General features: G+C 36.8%; 2 protein-coding genes across 2 annotated transcripts; one reads left to right on the top strand and one right to left on the bottom strand.

Annotated features, from left to right (window-relative positions):
* The first annotated feature begins 2,966 nt into the window (after positions 1-2,966).
* On the top strand, positions 2,967-11,191 carry LOC105208493 (23 kDa integral membrane protein). Its single transcript, XM_011178372.3, has 6 exons — positions 2,967-3,088; positions 3,282-3,454; positions 8,244-8,432; positions 8,493-8,663; positions 8,739-8,963; positions 10,630-11,191. Exons 2-6 carry the CDS (start codon positions 3,380-3,382, stop codon positions 10,861-10,863), a joined length of 894 nt encoding a protein of 297 aa, XP_011176674.1. The 5' UTR covers positions 2,967-3,088; positions 3,282-3,379; the 3' UTR covers positions 10,864-11,191.
* A 1,067-nt stretch (positions 11,192-12,258) lies between these two features.
* Positions 12,259-16,020, bottom strand: Asl_0 (argininosuccinate lyase). The gene is made up of 4 exons (XM_011178373.3): positions 15,160-16,020; positions 12,996-13,202; positions 12,743-12,936; positions 12,259-12,675 (listed from the first exon to the last, which is right to left on the bottom strand). The coding sequence occupies exons 1-4, from the start codon at positions 15,875-15,877 to the stop codon at positions 12,394-12,396; spliced, it is 1,401 nt and encodes a 466-aa protein (XP_011176675.2). The 5' UTR covers positions 15,878-16,020; the 3' UTR covers positions 12,259-12,393.

Raw genomic sequence — 16,020 nt, forward strand, 5'->3', positions numbered from 1 at the left:
TGTAACTTTTGCAAGCAAATTGTTAGGTGAAAAAATGCTTATCAACTAAGTAAATAACGGAAACTGATAAGGCGCTAAATGACAAGAACCGCAACAAAACGTTATAACAACGGTTTGTGTGCAACTACAATAAAAGCAAACATATTGCGCCATAAAGCAAATATAAATACACAACAACAGCAACAACAAAATGTGTTATATTATTATATACATATTAATATTTTCATATACATATATACAAATACATATACATGGATATGTATATTGAAGCATGTGTGCTAAATTAGTGTAAAAACGAAATCGAAGGTGTTCATCCATTGAACGGAGCGCAGGCAGGACAGCGTGTGAGGAAAGTGCTGTGCTTTGAGTGTAAGTGCGTACTTGATATATAAAGGGTGGTTCAAAATCAAGGTGCATTTAATAAGAAAAAAATACATATTTTTATTTTTATTTTATATACATATTCGATCAAAAACTGTTTTCTTAAATAATTTTTAATGAAACCATTAAAACCCGCAAGAACTAAGACTAATATTTTTTTGCAGCCCAACTCCATTAATTTTTAAGAAGACTTCTCATTAAACCTAGTATTTTCTTAAAGTCAGTAATACTATGAATACACTTGAGTCTACTTTTAGATAGTTTTTCTTAGAGCTCTTCAATTGTGTATGCCTCGCGTACTTGGGAGTAAGTTTAGTTTTCTTATTTAAGTTCCTATATATAGTATTTAGATTATATTTCAAACATTCAAAAAAAGAAAAAAGTACGGGCATATTGAGTTTCAAGTAAAAGAAATTTTCTTATGTTAATTAAGGGTTTTGTCGCTTAAAAATATTTTTTTCATGTAAAAAATTATTTATTTAATTAAAACTTTTTTTCTGTCTTATAGATACATATTTAAAGAATAATTTCTGAAATTTTCAAAAAAAAGTAAAACTCCTCCATTGCGACGTCATTTCCGGTGATCCCTCGGAAAAAAGTGCGTCTGCATTGTCAGCATAACTCCTGACAGGATCATCCAAAATGAAAAAACAAAAATAAGTGTTTTAGGTAAGACCATAATCTCGTGCTTGAACGAAGGAAAGAAAAAAAAGTCAAATTGAAATTTTGGCAGACATTTTACCAAAAAAATAAAAATTTCGGTCAAATTTGCTCGACATTTTGTTTTTTTTTTTAAATAGTCGCAATTGAAAAAAATCCTTCGTTAATGCACGAGTAAATTGTATGAAGACATGTTCAAAATTTCATCAAGATCGGTTGAGTAGTTTTCGAGAAAATTTGACAACCGACTTTGAAAACACGGTTCCGAGAAAAACGCGTTTAAAGTTTTGAGTAACAATAATGCCTGACTTGGAGCGCACACCTTCCAAAGGCTGTATCTCCGAAACTATTATAACTATATCCTTAAGAAAGAACTTTACCTAATCTTTTTGATCGCTATCAAGTCCATTTACTCCTTTCCGTCAGCATATATCAGCATTTATATATCATAAAGTAAGTCCATGTCTCATACCATTTAGATCAATGGAGCATAAGCGGTTACAGTTTTATAACCTGCCAAAAACACACTGTCACCTCGGCTACATTCGTCAAAATTATTTGGATACTGTTTTTCTCTCGGTAACACAACAACAACAACCTTTGCAGTCCTCGCTAGTAGAATTGAAAGAGTATGCAACAATGAATATATTGTGACTGGACACCACAAACGACGATGGAACAAATTTTCCACTGCCAAACTATGAAGAAGTCCGAATAGCAATCACCCGCCTGAAGAACTCCAATTTTATTTCATTATTTCAAACATTCAGCGGCATAAGAAACAAGTAAGGAATGGCTAAGTCGGGTTTAACCGAACATTTTATACTCTCGCAACTTATTTATTTAATTTCATTAATATAACGCACAATTTGACCCAAATATTCGTCATATATATGGTAGAAAGTCCATTGAAGGTTATATAGGAGTTAGGTGAAGTTATGCCCCGATTTCACGTATTTTAGGCACGGAGACATATTATTGAAAGAAAGATATTCCCTGCTTTCTTTAAAATATCTGAGAGACTTACCTATATTTTCGGTAAAAAAAAAAAATTAGAAGCACTGAGGTCTTGTGGTCGATATGTTGGGACTTGAAAATTTATGGTCCGATTTCGACGATTTTTAGAAGGGCGATGCCACACTATAAATGTTGGTATATAGGAAGTAGGCGTGGTTGTATAACGATTTGGCCTTTTTCACAACATATCATTGGGATGCAAGGAAAATATTACAAACTGAATTGAAAGTGGTCGGAGATATGGTTTTTGACCCATAAGTGGGCGGAACCACGCCCATTTAAAATTTTGCATACCATTTTGAGTGAAGCACTTCTGTACCATCTTTATAATGCGATTTAAGGCTTCTGCTGGTTTTCCTTACTGAATTAAAGCTTTTCAAGAGTTATCAACATAACCTTTGTATGGGAGTTGGGCGTGGTTATAATCCGATTTCCTCCATTTTTGGACTGTATAAGATAGTACCTAAAAGAAACGACTCTAGAAAGTTTTCATGATATAGCTTTAGTAGTATGCGAGATATGTACAAAAAACTTAGTAGGGGGCGGAGCCACGCCCACTTCCCCAAAAAAATTACACCCACATATGCCCCTTCATAGTGCGATTCTTCATACTAAATAGCTTAATTTATGGCTTAGTTATAGCTCTTTATTTGCTTTCGGATATTGTCATTTTGTGGGCGTGACAGTGGTCCGATTACGCCCATCTTCGAACTTAACCTTCTTATGGTGACTTTTTTTTATGACTTACAAACAACCGTTATGTGAACAAAACTAAAATACTCTCTTAGCAACATTTCTTGCGAGAGTATACAAATACCGTAATACTTTTGAATATAAAATGAAATAAGTTTTCGTGCCACCCGTTTATCATGAATGCCCTTATACTACATACATTAGCAGGCGTAGATGTGCCGCCACTGCTTGCACTACTTAACGAGCGTTTTCTTCTATTCAGTATTGAAGCGACTTTGAAACGGTGTGGACAAGTAAAAATAACATATATAACTTTATCGATTGTCACTGCGAAACGGTAATGACCACAACAAAACAAATATTACATTGACAACGCACACAACAAAAACGCATAAGAAAAAGTGAAATTTGAACAACAAAGAACGAAAAAAAAAATACATATATATATACAAATAAATACAAGAGAACTTAGAGAGTACTTAAAAGAAGTATAACCAAATAAATATATATATTTTTTAATTTTTTTGCAGCGAAAAAAATTTGCGTACTAGTTGTACGGTCCTCATTCACAAAGTGATAAAAACAAGCTCTCTGATCGACGAGTTAAAAAATCACGAAAAAAAACAAAATGGCGCACGATCAATTAAATTCCGGCATGCGTTGTGCCAAATTTATGCTAGTTATTGTTAGCTTTATGTTTGCGGTAAGTGCATATAAATTTAATATATTTAACAATTAATAAGTAAATAAATTATAACCTCAAAAACGACACTCGTTTCATATGTTACATTAACTCATTTTCCAAACTTTGTGAAATTATTGATTTTTTATAGCGCAATTTTATCGGCTCTAAATAATTTGTCATAAAAAATTCACTCACACACACACACTCTACTAACATAGTTAAAGCAAAGTAAACACAGATAAACACATACTTACGCACAGATTTGTTGGCTTGCTGATAGCACACACCTCGGAACTCACTCACCTAGGCGCATATTATATTGACTGACTGACTTTGGTATTTTGTATGTATATTACAGTCGTTGCCTATTGTATAGCAACAGCGTAATTGATTTAGTATACAGTAAAAGTAATGATTACAAATACTTAATTTATTGCCATTTAAAACAAAAACTGTGCGATAAGTGTTCAATGAGAGAATGAAATCTCTAAATATTTTTTTGATCAGCGCAATATTTTGTAAAAATAAATTTGTATTTTTTTTATTAATGAAAAATAAAATAATGGTTACTATTATTTATTTACGAAATTAACTCTTTGATTCAAAAAAATTAATGATAATAATTAATGATGATAATTAATGCTGTAATATGATTTTTTTGTTTTGATAAGGCAATAACTATTCACCAAACATTTTCACAAATTCCTATATGGGAAATAGTTGCTCTAACGTATCTTATATACTACCTACATATATCTAGAGTCTACCTCAATGTATCAATAAATTCTCTTAAACCGAGCTTTTTGTATGCAATTGACACTTATATGCTCTGCTTAATCGAGAGCCTGTGCGCTCATTTGAGTTGTTATTGGTTCTTGTTTATATTTATTGCAAGTTTTATGTCGCTCACACCGATCTCAACTAGAACTTTGACCGCACAGTTCGTACAAGTTTTATGTCGGCTGTCTCCGTAATGGATTTTATGAAAAGCTCTTTCAAATAAATAAACCCGTCGTAGATTTTCTGTAAGTCCCTAAGCGATAGCCAATGACAAACCACTGTTAATTTTTTGAAGGAACTATAACACCATTAACCACAAGCCAAGGTGAAGAATCTACGAACCATTTCAGTTCTTCTTGAAGATGTAGTGAATGACTAAAATAAATGTCTACCATTATTAAATCGAATCGAACCGAAGGTTTTGTAATCTCATTCGGACTATCGATTCTGTTTTATGTTGAACACCTTATACCTGTTCCGGATTTGATGTTGTTTTACCAGCCATGACATTTACGACTTTCCATCCAAGAATCCTAAAATTCCACAATCATTCATTTCTATGAGAAAGTTTTTTAATTATTTATTACATCTTTATAATTTTTTTCTTTTCTCGGATTTAACATAATATTCTTTTCAATACAAATGTCATGTCATAATACGTTTGGAGGTTAGGTATAGGTCTAGAGGCTATATTTAAAGTTTTACTGGAAAGAAATTTGAATGCAATGACTAAAACAATTTCTGCTAGACAAAACATAAATAATTTAAAATTAAAAATCATAAACAATCAGGCTCGATAGATCTGTTTTCTTTAAGAAAATTTGAGTTCTCAATGCTATTCCAAAATCCTTTTTTTTACTCTCGCAACAAAGTTGCTAAGAGAGTATTATAGTTTTGGCCCTGCCCCCAAATAGGTTTTTTGTATATATATCTTGCAAACCAATAAAGCTTTATAAACCAAACTTTCTGCAGTCGTTTCTTTCAGCCATTTCCTTATACAGCCCAAAAATGAATAACCACGCCCACCTCCCATACAAAGGTTATGTTGAAAATTACTAAAAGTGAGCTAACTCACTACCCGTCAGAAACACCGAGTTTTACATAAGAAATGGCAGATGGAAGCTGCACTCAGATTTTTTTACAAAATGGAAAATGGGCGTGGCGTCGGCTACTTATGGGTCAAAAACTATATCTCAGGAACTACTCGACCGATTCCAATTAAATTCGGTACATGATATTTTCTTGACACCCTGACATATATCAAAAATGGGCATAATCGGCACACATCTACGACTACTTCCCATATAGCTCAATTTTGAATTCCATCTGATTCGTTCACTTTATGATATACACATAAGGCACCGATGAATATAGCGGAATAAAACTTTACACAAATGCTGTATAGGGTCTGTGGCATCACTTATGGAAAAATTTTCGAAATCAGACTATAACTTTTCAATGCCCCGGATATCTACATGAAGAACTCACTACCTAAGTGAAATTTTTTAACCGAAAATATCGGCAAATCTTTCAGATATTTTAATTTAATTCAGAGGAAATTTTTTCTCCTAATTGTGCGCCTCTGTTCCAAAAATTATTAAAATCGGATCAGAACATGCCCTAGCTCCCATATACCTAATTATGTGCGGGCTTTATTCCGCATATGTATATCGGTGAATATGTGAGATATCTTAGCAAAATTAAGTGAGCATATAGTCTTGGATATAGATTACCTTGGTAGGGAAAATGAGTGAAATGAAATGAGCTTTAGGAATTACATCAGCCCTCATATGATGATTTACGGTTTTGGACTTTATGCCCAATAAATGGGTCAAATTGTGTGAACTTAGCCTTTCCTTATTGTTTTAAATTAACATTAGGCACATGTTTTGTGTCTCGTTAGGAAAGTGAGGACATTCTTGAAACTTACATTTACAATTTCCAACTCATACAAGGTATTTCAAACGAAGTTGGCTGCGAAATATGTTCACAAAATTTTCAAATGATAATAGAAAGAAATATTATTTTTTGAATATAATATGACCTTAACAGTTCTTTCGTATGTCATATAAGTGGAAACCACTCTAAAATCGATGTTATCCAGCCTACTTATTTATTATATATTTTTTTATACATATTTATTTATAAGAAATATTTGTTTGGTATATGGAAAGCTTACCGTTTTTGATATATAGTTATGGAAAATTTTTATAATATTTTATAATTATATGATACAAATATAATTAATCTATATTTAATTTATATAATAATATAATATTTTCATGTTAAACAATCTTAAGTACAAACAACAATACATTTCATAACGATTATATTATATACTCTCACAAATTATATCTAATCATTTACTGCAACTAAACGAAAAATAACTCACATAAAACTGCTCTCTCGCGAAATAGCAAACTTCAACTTCTCTTTCTTATCAACAAAAATATTTAGCCCACTCATACTTGCACATTGGCGAATGAATGAGTAAACACTCGGTATCAGACGATATTATCAGCAAGGTGTCGTTATTTGATTAGCAAATACTATGTAATTGACGTAAATATGTAGTATGAACACATGCATATGGTTGCTCAGAAATATTCTTACTCATTAAATACGTAGAGGCTTTTATATAAGATATACATATATACATACATATATAGAGACAGATATATGGGTAAAAAATAATACTTGATGAATAATAGGTATTTTCCCAAATTATATTAAAGCCTATATTGAACCATATGAAAGTAATTTGATAATTTATTGGTGAATTAATACTAGTTTAAATATACTTACCTCAGACTCTACTACTACACAGAATGAATTTCGAAATTCATTTTGCAGAAATCGACTAATCTAGTCTGATATAGAGTTATATATAACAAAGTGTTCAGTGTGGCGAAACGCTTTGAAATTCGGTTGTCTGTCTGTCCGACCATACAACCGTTAAGTCGAAAAAATAAGATATCTGAGGGATATATGGTACACGCCTTCCTTAGCAACATAAGCATGTTGGCCATTTAAAAATCGAATCACTGCCACGCCCACAAAATGGCGATAATCGAAAATAAAGTATTAAACCAAATTTGGTACAGAGTATCACATTTGAAAGGCTATATTTGAATGCATTTTTAAGAAAAGTAGGCATGGCCCCGCCCTCTATTAAGCTTTTTGAATAGATCTCCTAAACTACTAAAGCAACTTGCTGGAATTAATTCTTTTAGACAAATAATGCATAAAATCTGATTAAAACCACGCCCGCCTCCAACTTTTTTATGTAGGAAAGGAAAAAATGGAAATCGGACTATAAGCTTTCAAGGCCCCAGATATCGAACAAAATGACAGCAGTGCTTCTGAACAATTCAATTTTTTTTACCAAAAATATAGGTAAATCTGTCAGAAATACAAAAGAAATTCTAAGATGTGTCCCTTATAACCGTGTCCACATTTCTAACACCCTTAAATGTTATTTAGAGCATTTTTAGAGAAACTCCCTCTAAGGCGTTATTGTAGAATTTTAAAATTACTTTTCTTTTTTTATTTTGAGATTTGGTATATGTGATTTTCATTCGACAGCTCTACATTCTCAATTCTCAGCAGCTTTACAATATTGAATAATATGTAAATTACAAATTTTTGGGATCTTCAAATCATAATCGACTCGACACGGGGATTATCATATCTTTTTGGGGTTTTTCGTCAAGTTATTTCAAACATCTCATATATATTTCCAAAATGATCTCATCTATCTCTTCTGGTACCAAACCCAGAAAAGCTCTGAAAGCTTCTTAGGCTACATTTATATTTCCGTGTTTAATTTTTTTATTTCCATCTTTCATTTTCATTTCCAATACACTTCGGTTTATCATTCATTTAAACTTTAACCCATATTAATATTCACAATAACTCAAAATATAATCCTATTTCTCAAGTAAAAGCTCTGTACTAATGCTATAATAAATTATTTATCATTGCCTTAAATTAATTTGTATTCTTTTTTCATTTCTCACCTCCGTAGCTCACCGCAGTATTGCTCATTATGGTCGGCTCAACAATTCAGGCGATATTCGGCGACTTCAGTCAGTTCATTGACGGTCACTTCTCCTCACCACCAGCATTGCTAATTGCCATCGGTTTCATTTTGTTGTTCGTCGCAACATTGGGCGCTTATGGTGCGGTCAAAGAGAGTGTTATGCTAATCAATTTGGTAAGTTGGTTGTACTATATACCCATATATTTCACTATAATTATTCCATTCTTACGCTAGTACGGCGTAAGCTTGTTCTTGGTATTCATCCTAGAAGTGGCTGCCGCCATTGCCGCCTTCGTTATGCAAACCCAAGTACGTGGCATGTTGATGCGCACCATGAACGATTCCCTAATGCAATATAATGACAATGAGTATCTGCAAGTCGGTGTGGATTTCATGCAAGCTACTGTAAGTAATTATTTTTCGGAAAGTTTTTAAGAATTCTATTTTGTAAACATTACTTTATTTTTATTACACTCTTAGCTCGGCTGTTGCGGCGTGAACAGCCCTATGGACTGGAAGCCTCTAAATAGCACGGATATCGAAAAGATTGAGGTGCCATCATCATGCTGTGAAGAATTCTCTCTCGAGGATATCAATACTTGCTTGAGACCTTACGACAGCGGTTGCTTGCCACGTATGGACTTTATTATCTCGCAGAGCACAATGTTGATTGCTACCGGCGCCACCACAGTGGCCTTTGTGCAGGTAAGGAGCTAAGATCAAACTAATAAAGGCCCTGAAATTGTTGCACAGATTTTATTTAGCAGAAAATTGCATCAATTTAAATCGCTTTCTACTTTAGCCATACCATATTTTTAATTTTCCGCGCAGTAATTCAGATATTTCTGTCAACCACCGAGCAAGAAGAATAAAGTAATTATACATGTATAGGTCTCACCCGTTGAGTCTTGACGGTACTAATGGACGTGTATATATAGAATAAGCCGAAAAAAGAGTTTATGATCACGAGTTTAATAATCCCACTTAGTCACTATAATAGTACTGTGTATTGGTCACGATATCATAGCAGATCGAAACTTAGATTAATATTTACAAAATACGAGAATGTTACAAGAATGAAAAATATTAACTCCTAAATTGAACTAATACAGAAGTTCTACTACTACTGTGATGCATATATACTAGGTTACGTTAGGTTAGGTCAAAGGATGATCTCCACAACTGCACAGACTCTTTCGTTGTGGCAAATACCACTAATGGATCGCCAAGACACTCATTTGTCGACAACGCGCTTGGACTCAATAATAGAGTTCTTAGGTCGGCTAGGTCACCTTAGTCTGGCGGATGTTGGCGCTTCAAAAAGGAAGTATTTGGATGATTCCTGTTCGCCTTCTTCCAAGCAGCTTTGACAACTAGCATCTGACTTGATCCCTAATCTGACCGCATATGTACCTATTGGACAATGACCACCAAGCACAGCAATGATTGCAGTCAGATCAGTCTTCCTAAGTGACATCAGCTGGAAGGACCGTTTTCGATCCACCTCGGGCCAAAAGAACCTCACAACTGCAAAGGTGCTGGTTGTTGTCCAATGTTTGGCGAGCTCACGCGAAGTCAGTGTGTCCAGCGAATCTCTAACTCAAACCGAATCACAGACTACCCACCCGCTTTCACTACGATGTCAATGTTGCTAGGGTGCCCTCTCTTGCAAGGTAGTTCACAGTTTCCAGCGATTCCGCTGTGACCGGGTATCCACACAAGAGGGTTAGCAAAGTCGATTTAGAGCGTTCAAGGTCAGTATTGCCGCTCTGCCGTCAGAATGAATATAAACCTCTCTGAAGGAGGTCGCACTTTGGAGCAGTATGTCTACTGCTACCTTAATGGCAGCCACCTCTGCCAGAAAAACCTTGGTCTGGCAACCAAAAGCTGGAGTTGATGAAAACTTCCGACAAAAGAAGCATATCTACTACCCATAACAAAATTATTTCAAATCATTTTTTGTTTAGAAGAACTCTTAAAGTGCTTTTAATGTTGGTGATATTAGATTCAAATACGATTAAATTAGGAAATACTCTGTAAAGTTTTGTCATATCACAACTGTTGGGATTTAAAGCATTATTATTTGAGGTTTAACTTTACCCAAGTTTCCGCTATGTTGAATATTTCGCTAATTACTTTTTTTATTCGTGGAAGTATAGTATTTTTACTGTTTAAATACATACTATATATTCTTATTACATTTTGTTACAGCCTCGCAAACTCACAGCAATCACTCAAATTTGGTTCTCGATTAATCGTCTGAGCTTCCAATGCCGAGCGATTAATTTTTATTATTAAAAATTTAATACAATTCCATTATTAAATTCTATAACAAAATAATTTCTACACAAATTTCTCTCTACCTTCACAGTTACTCGGCGTACTCTGCGCCTTCATGTTGGCCAAAACGCTACGCCGCAACAAGTCGATACGCGCAGCACGTCGCTGGCAGCTACAACAAAGTTTGGGCGTACTCATTTCAGGTGGAAAGGTAACACCACCAACCAATTCACCATTGAACGGCTATACACAATTGGAACGGGCTGAACGTTATATGGAACATGATCCTGTTACGTATACGCCCAGCAGTCCCAGCGTTAATTAAAAATGCGTGGGAGAGAGAGAGAGAGGAGAGGGAGTGCGCAAGTGGCCAGCAAATATGATTGTAACAGTAAAGTGCCTAAACGAAAATAATTTTTTTCTCTCATTGTTTATTGTATTAATAGCAGTTAATTTTAAATACAACAACAATAAAATTGTAGTACTTAACAAACGTGAGGATTTGTGCTTAAAGAATCCTACTTTCTGCATAAATCTACATATATGTATAACTGTAAAGCGTATATATTTATAGCGTGCAATTTTAACTAACTGTATTAGCAAGTATATTGTGTCAAATTAAAAAACAAAAATAAAAGTTTTATTCAAGTGAAGTGAAGTTTTTTTATTATTGTGGTTGGCAAATATCTCCCTTCCATTCAAATATGCGCTATTTCGTTCGATAATATGTTTCCATCTATACGACAACTCACCAAAACCACCCACCTCCCCCCGGGTTGAAGCTCCCATCCTTATTTGCGAAGAACTCGGACAGCCACTTTTCACAAGCCTCTTTTGAGTTCAACTTTACACCACCAAGGGCGTTCGCCATGGACAGAAACAGGTGGTAATCACTTGGCGCTATGTCCGGGCTATATGGTGGATGCGATAAAAGCTCCCATCCGAGCTCCCGTAGCATCAACGAAGTATGTGGTCTTTCTTTACACCCTTCCTGTTGGTCAATTCTGGACGCTTCAGGTCGATCGTCTGCTTCAAGCGGTCCAGTTGTTCCCAGTAGATGGTAGATGGTAGCGTCTGACCATATGGGAGCAGCTCATAGTGGATGATTCCCTTCCAATCCCACCAAACACACAGCAAAACCTTCCTGGCCGCCAATCCGGACTTGGCCAATGTTTGGGACGATACGCTGGCCTTCGACCACGACCGTTTTCGCTTGATATTGTCTCATGTGGGTCGAGTTCGTTCTGTTTCAACAGCATATCGCAAGCGTTGATTCGGTCCCGAAGGGTTTTTTTTACGTCAAGTCAAGCGGAATCCAAACATCAAACTTTTTTGTGTATCCAGCCTTCTGCAGATGGTTTAAAATGGTTTGGTGACTAACCTCCATTGCCTGGGCGATGTCACGAGATGCCACAAGCCGGTCTAACTCGATGTTTTCCATGATTTGATCGATATTCGTCGTCACAGGCCTTCCGCCGGCTGGATTATCCAATTGTGTCGTTTTCACCCGCTCTGAATCGCGAAACCATTCCTTCGCAGTTCGAAGTGATAGAGTACAACTCCATGTTTACATGTATATAACTGTTGAACACAATATCCAAACTAATCATGCATAGCGTCGTTTTGTAGGTTATGTCAAGACCTTTTAAAGATGTATTGGCAGATACGAGCTCTGTAGCGCTTTATAAGAAATTCAAAAGACAAAAAAGTGGAAGGGAGATATTTGACAACGTAATATTTATTTCTTTTTATTATTATTAATTTTTGTATTTGGGTTTTTTTTTTCGTAATTTTATTTTTAATTTTTTTTTATTTAAAAAATTTTATATTTTATATATTTTTTTGTCTTAAACATTCATTTCAATTTCTTGAGTTCCACTATGAAATTCTGCAGTGTCTTCAATTGTTGTTCCACCGATTTTTTTGCAGTGCCACCGGTGCAATCATATTTATCCACATTGCTGGCATAATCGGACACATGCGCAATGTCGGTATTAAATTCTTTGCATATTTTCTGTAATTCACCCAATGGTATTTCGGTGAGTTCCAAGCCACGCTTTTCCGCATAAGCAACCACTTCGCCGATATAGTGATGAGCTTGTCGGAATGGCACACCCTTACGCACGAGATAGTAAGCCTACAATTACAAGAGCAGAAATTGCATTTAATTCCATTTTATAAATTTATGTCTGTGTAAAACCCACCCAATCGGTGGCCAACATATCTGGACTCAGCGCTGATTCCATGCGCTCACGATTCAATTGCATGGTCTTGATGACACCCTCCACAACGGTGAGCGCATCTTGTAGGCGATCGAAAGCATCGAAGGCATATTGTTTGTCGAACTGCAAATCTTTGTTGTAAGTGGATGGTGTGCCCTTGATGGTCATCATGATGCCTACAAAGAAAAGTTAGCGTATAAATAGTTCTTCTGCATTCATATTAACCGCCACTTACCGCTCAGCGAAGAGCAAATGCTTCCGGATATACCGCGCACCAATTCCAAACTGTCGGGATTACGCTTTTGTGGCATCAAACTGCTGCCAGTGGAGAAACCATCGGCGATTTTGATGAAATCGAATTCTTTTGTCGCATAGAGTATTAGATCTTCAGCCAGGCGTGAGAGATGCAAGCTGGCCAGTGAGCAGCAGTAGATGAAATCAACTGTTGGCGAAAAATTAAAATTATTTAGTAGTTGTTGTTGTTGTAATGGTTACCCAAACCTGCCTGAAGCGGCAAGCCTAAATTGATTGTCATCGAAGTTATCTAAAGAGAGGCCCAAGAAACGAGGTGATTCGACAGAGAAAGTGGTGTTTGATGAGTGGGGTTTAGGGGCAAAGAGGTGGTTAGTGTCATGCGGGGACCCTTTGCATGCAGGACATATATAGAGTATGTCGGGATAGGAGTTTAACCTGCTGCAGTATCCAGAACGAAGTTGTGAAAAGTCTGGTTTTGCTGGTCAACTCGAACTCTGTGTCTTCGATGGGTGGTGTTTTTACCTCCAAATACGCTATTCACAGATTAGGGGTCGATGTTGGTATTCATGGCTCCTCTGTGGATGCAGTGTGTAGATGCTCAACCGGAAACATCAAGAGGCAACCTATGGCTGTCCGGAGAGCGGTATTCTGACAAGTCTGAAGCTTTTCCAGCTGCGTCATACTGCATCCAGGCGGTCATATAGGTGCTGCGTAGTTTATGACCGGCCGGCCGATAGCCGAGTAAGTTGCCAACAACGTTTCTTTGTCTTTACCCTTGAGGATTTTGTTGCGGCTCTGTACCTTGATGACAATCACGGTCGTATGGAGAATGAAAGAGTAGAGACTATCCAGTGAAACACCCAAAATTTTGTGGTTATTAACAGTCGGAATTTTGATGCCACCGACAGAAATGTTCAGGTTTATACTGTACTCTTTCGTTGAAGGAGTTTCGAGATATAAAAGTTAAATAGTAGAGGACCACCCTGTGGAACCCCTTGTTTGATTCATGTAAGTTTGGAAGTTTGTCCTTAAAATATTACGCATGCATTAAGCTTTTGAATGAAGTCAAAGAAATTCATTTCAATCGATAATTCTCAAGGCCCTTAGGCCCAGATCAAACCAGCAGTCGAAAAGAAGAACAAACTCCCAAGACAGGTAGTACTGCGAAACCTGTGAAACCATCAGGAAAATTAATGAACGTAAGACTCCTTCCCAAAGAATAATCTGTACTTCGAGAGAGCTTTTGAATCAGATTTTAACTCAAAAGATTTGAAAAAGCTTTGGAGGAATTCAGAAATACCGCTTTAACAAAAGATATTCTCTCTAGAAAGCGAGTTATACATTCATATGAGATGATCTTATAAACCTCTTTCCTGGACTTAAGAGATCGCATTCTAAAGATACACCTTCGGAATATTTCATCAAATTCCTAAATTAAGTTCGCCCCCTTCGAGACTTATCGGATCACTTCGACTTTTTTGAGCTTCTGTTACTGTCTATGGCTTGGTGGTTCGTTTCCATTGTTTAAGCGCAATCCGAAACATTTCGGCGTCCTTTGATGTCGCGGTACACACCAGAGTTTAATGTAGGACGAAACAGTGTACTTCTCCCGACAAAAATGCCCCTAAGAAGGCGAAGACTGTGCCGTTGGGCGGAGAAGTATAACCGCCATTGTTAAGCATTTATAAAATTTGATTTTGTTTAGACTAGTTGAAGAAGAGCCAGACAATCCTGCAGTCCTATAAACCGTAGCAGGCGCATAGTTTCAGAAAATAGATTGGACAACGAGATGACATATTTTTTAAACTCAAAATCGTCTACATTTTGATTACTCCTTGTTTTCCGTTATGGTATTGCTTGTATGTACTTTCAGAAATGTTTATTCAAAACATTGTACAAAATCTAAAATTCTTATCGCGAGATAAGCCTTAGCATCTGTGTGACGCAATTGAAAACATATGAACATCAAGCAATGAGCTTACGAAGCTCCACTGCGCTCCGGCAAATCATATGAGCACACACACTTAAGAGATTAAGAAACGTTTTTTTCCGGGTTAAACAACATAAAAACATAACACTTTGAATATAAAAAATAAATATTTAACAGCCAATATTTGACCTCCTCACACGCGCCACACACTTACCCACAAAATCACGATCACCCACCGCATGCATGCTGTTCGGCGTGACACCGGCGAATTGCAAACGCTTCGCCAGCCACTCACGATCCACACCCAAAGGATTGCCCGCCAAGGCGCCACTACCCAATGGCAGCAGATTGGCGCGCTCCTTCAACTCCAACAAACGCTGACAGTCCGCTTGCAGCGCAAACGCATGCGACAGCATCCAATGTGAGAATTGTACTGGCTGCGCACGCTGCAAGTGCGTATAGCCCGGCATGAGTGCGCCCAAATTCTGAGACGCCTGCTCCACGGCCGCCTCGATGACAACACGCAAACCGGCCAAGGTCTCACGTATGCCACGACGCAACCACAATTTCATATCGGTGATCACTTGATCATTACGACTGCGACCGGTGTGTAAACGCTTGCCGACATCACCAATCAGTTCGGTGAGACGACGTTCATTCACGGTGTGCACGTCCTCATCGCTGCTGAGAAACTTAATGCTACCGTCCTTCCATTCGCGACGCACCACTTCGAGCGCAGCGCCAATGTCGGCAGCCTCTTTATCGGTAATTAAACCGGCACGTGCCAAGGCTTCGGCGTAGGCAATGCTGCCATCGATATCCTCCGCATAGAAACGTGAATCCAGCGGTAGACTGCAATTCAATTTGGCCAGGCACTCACTCGTCTTGCCCTCGGCATCACCGAAACGTCCACCCCACAATTGCTGTGCCATTCTACAGTCTCGTATGTTTGTATGTAAGTTATGTTAGAGGCTTGGCGCACAGTACATACGTAAGCGGCAATGCGTTCGCAAGTACAACACGTTCTGTGCGGTTTAAAATTTAGAACACAACTGTCCGCCGAGTCGCTTTTTGA

The sequence above is a fragment of the Zeugodacus cucurbitae genome, chromosome 3, assembly GCF_028554725.1.
Source record: "Zeugodacus cucurbitae isolate PBARC_wt_2022May chromosome 3, idZeuCucr1.2, whole genome shotgun sequence".
NCBI lineage: Eukaryota > Metazoa > Arthropoda > Insecta > Diptera > Tephritidae > Zeugodacus > Zeugodacus cucurbitae.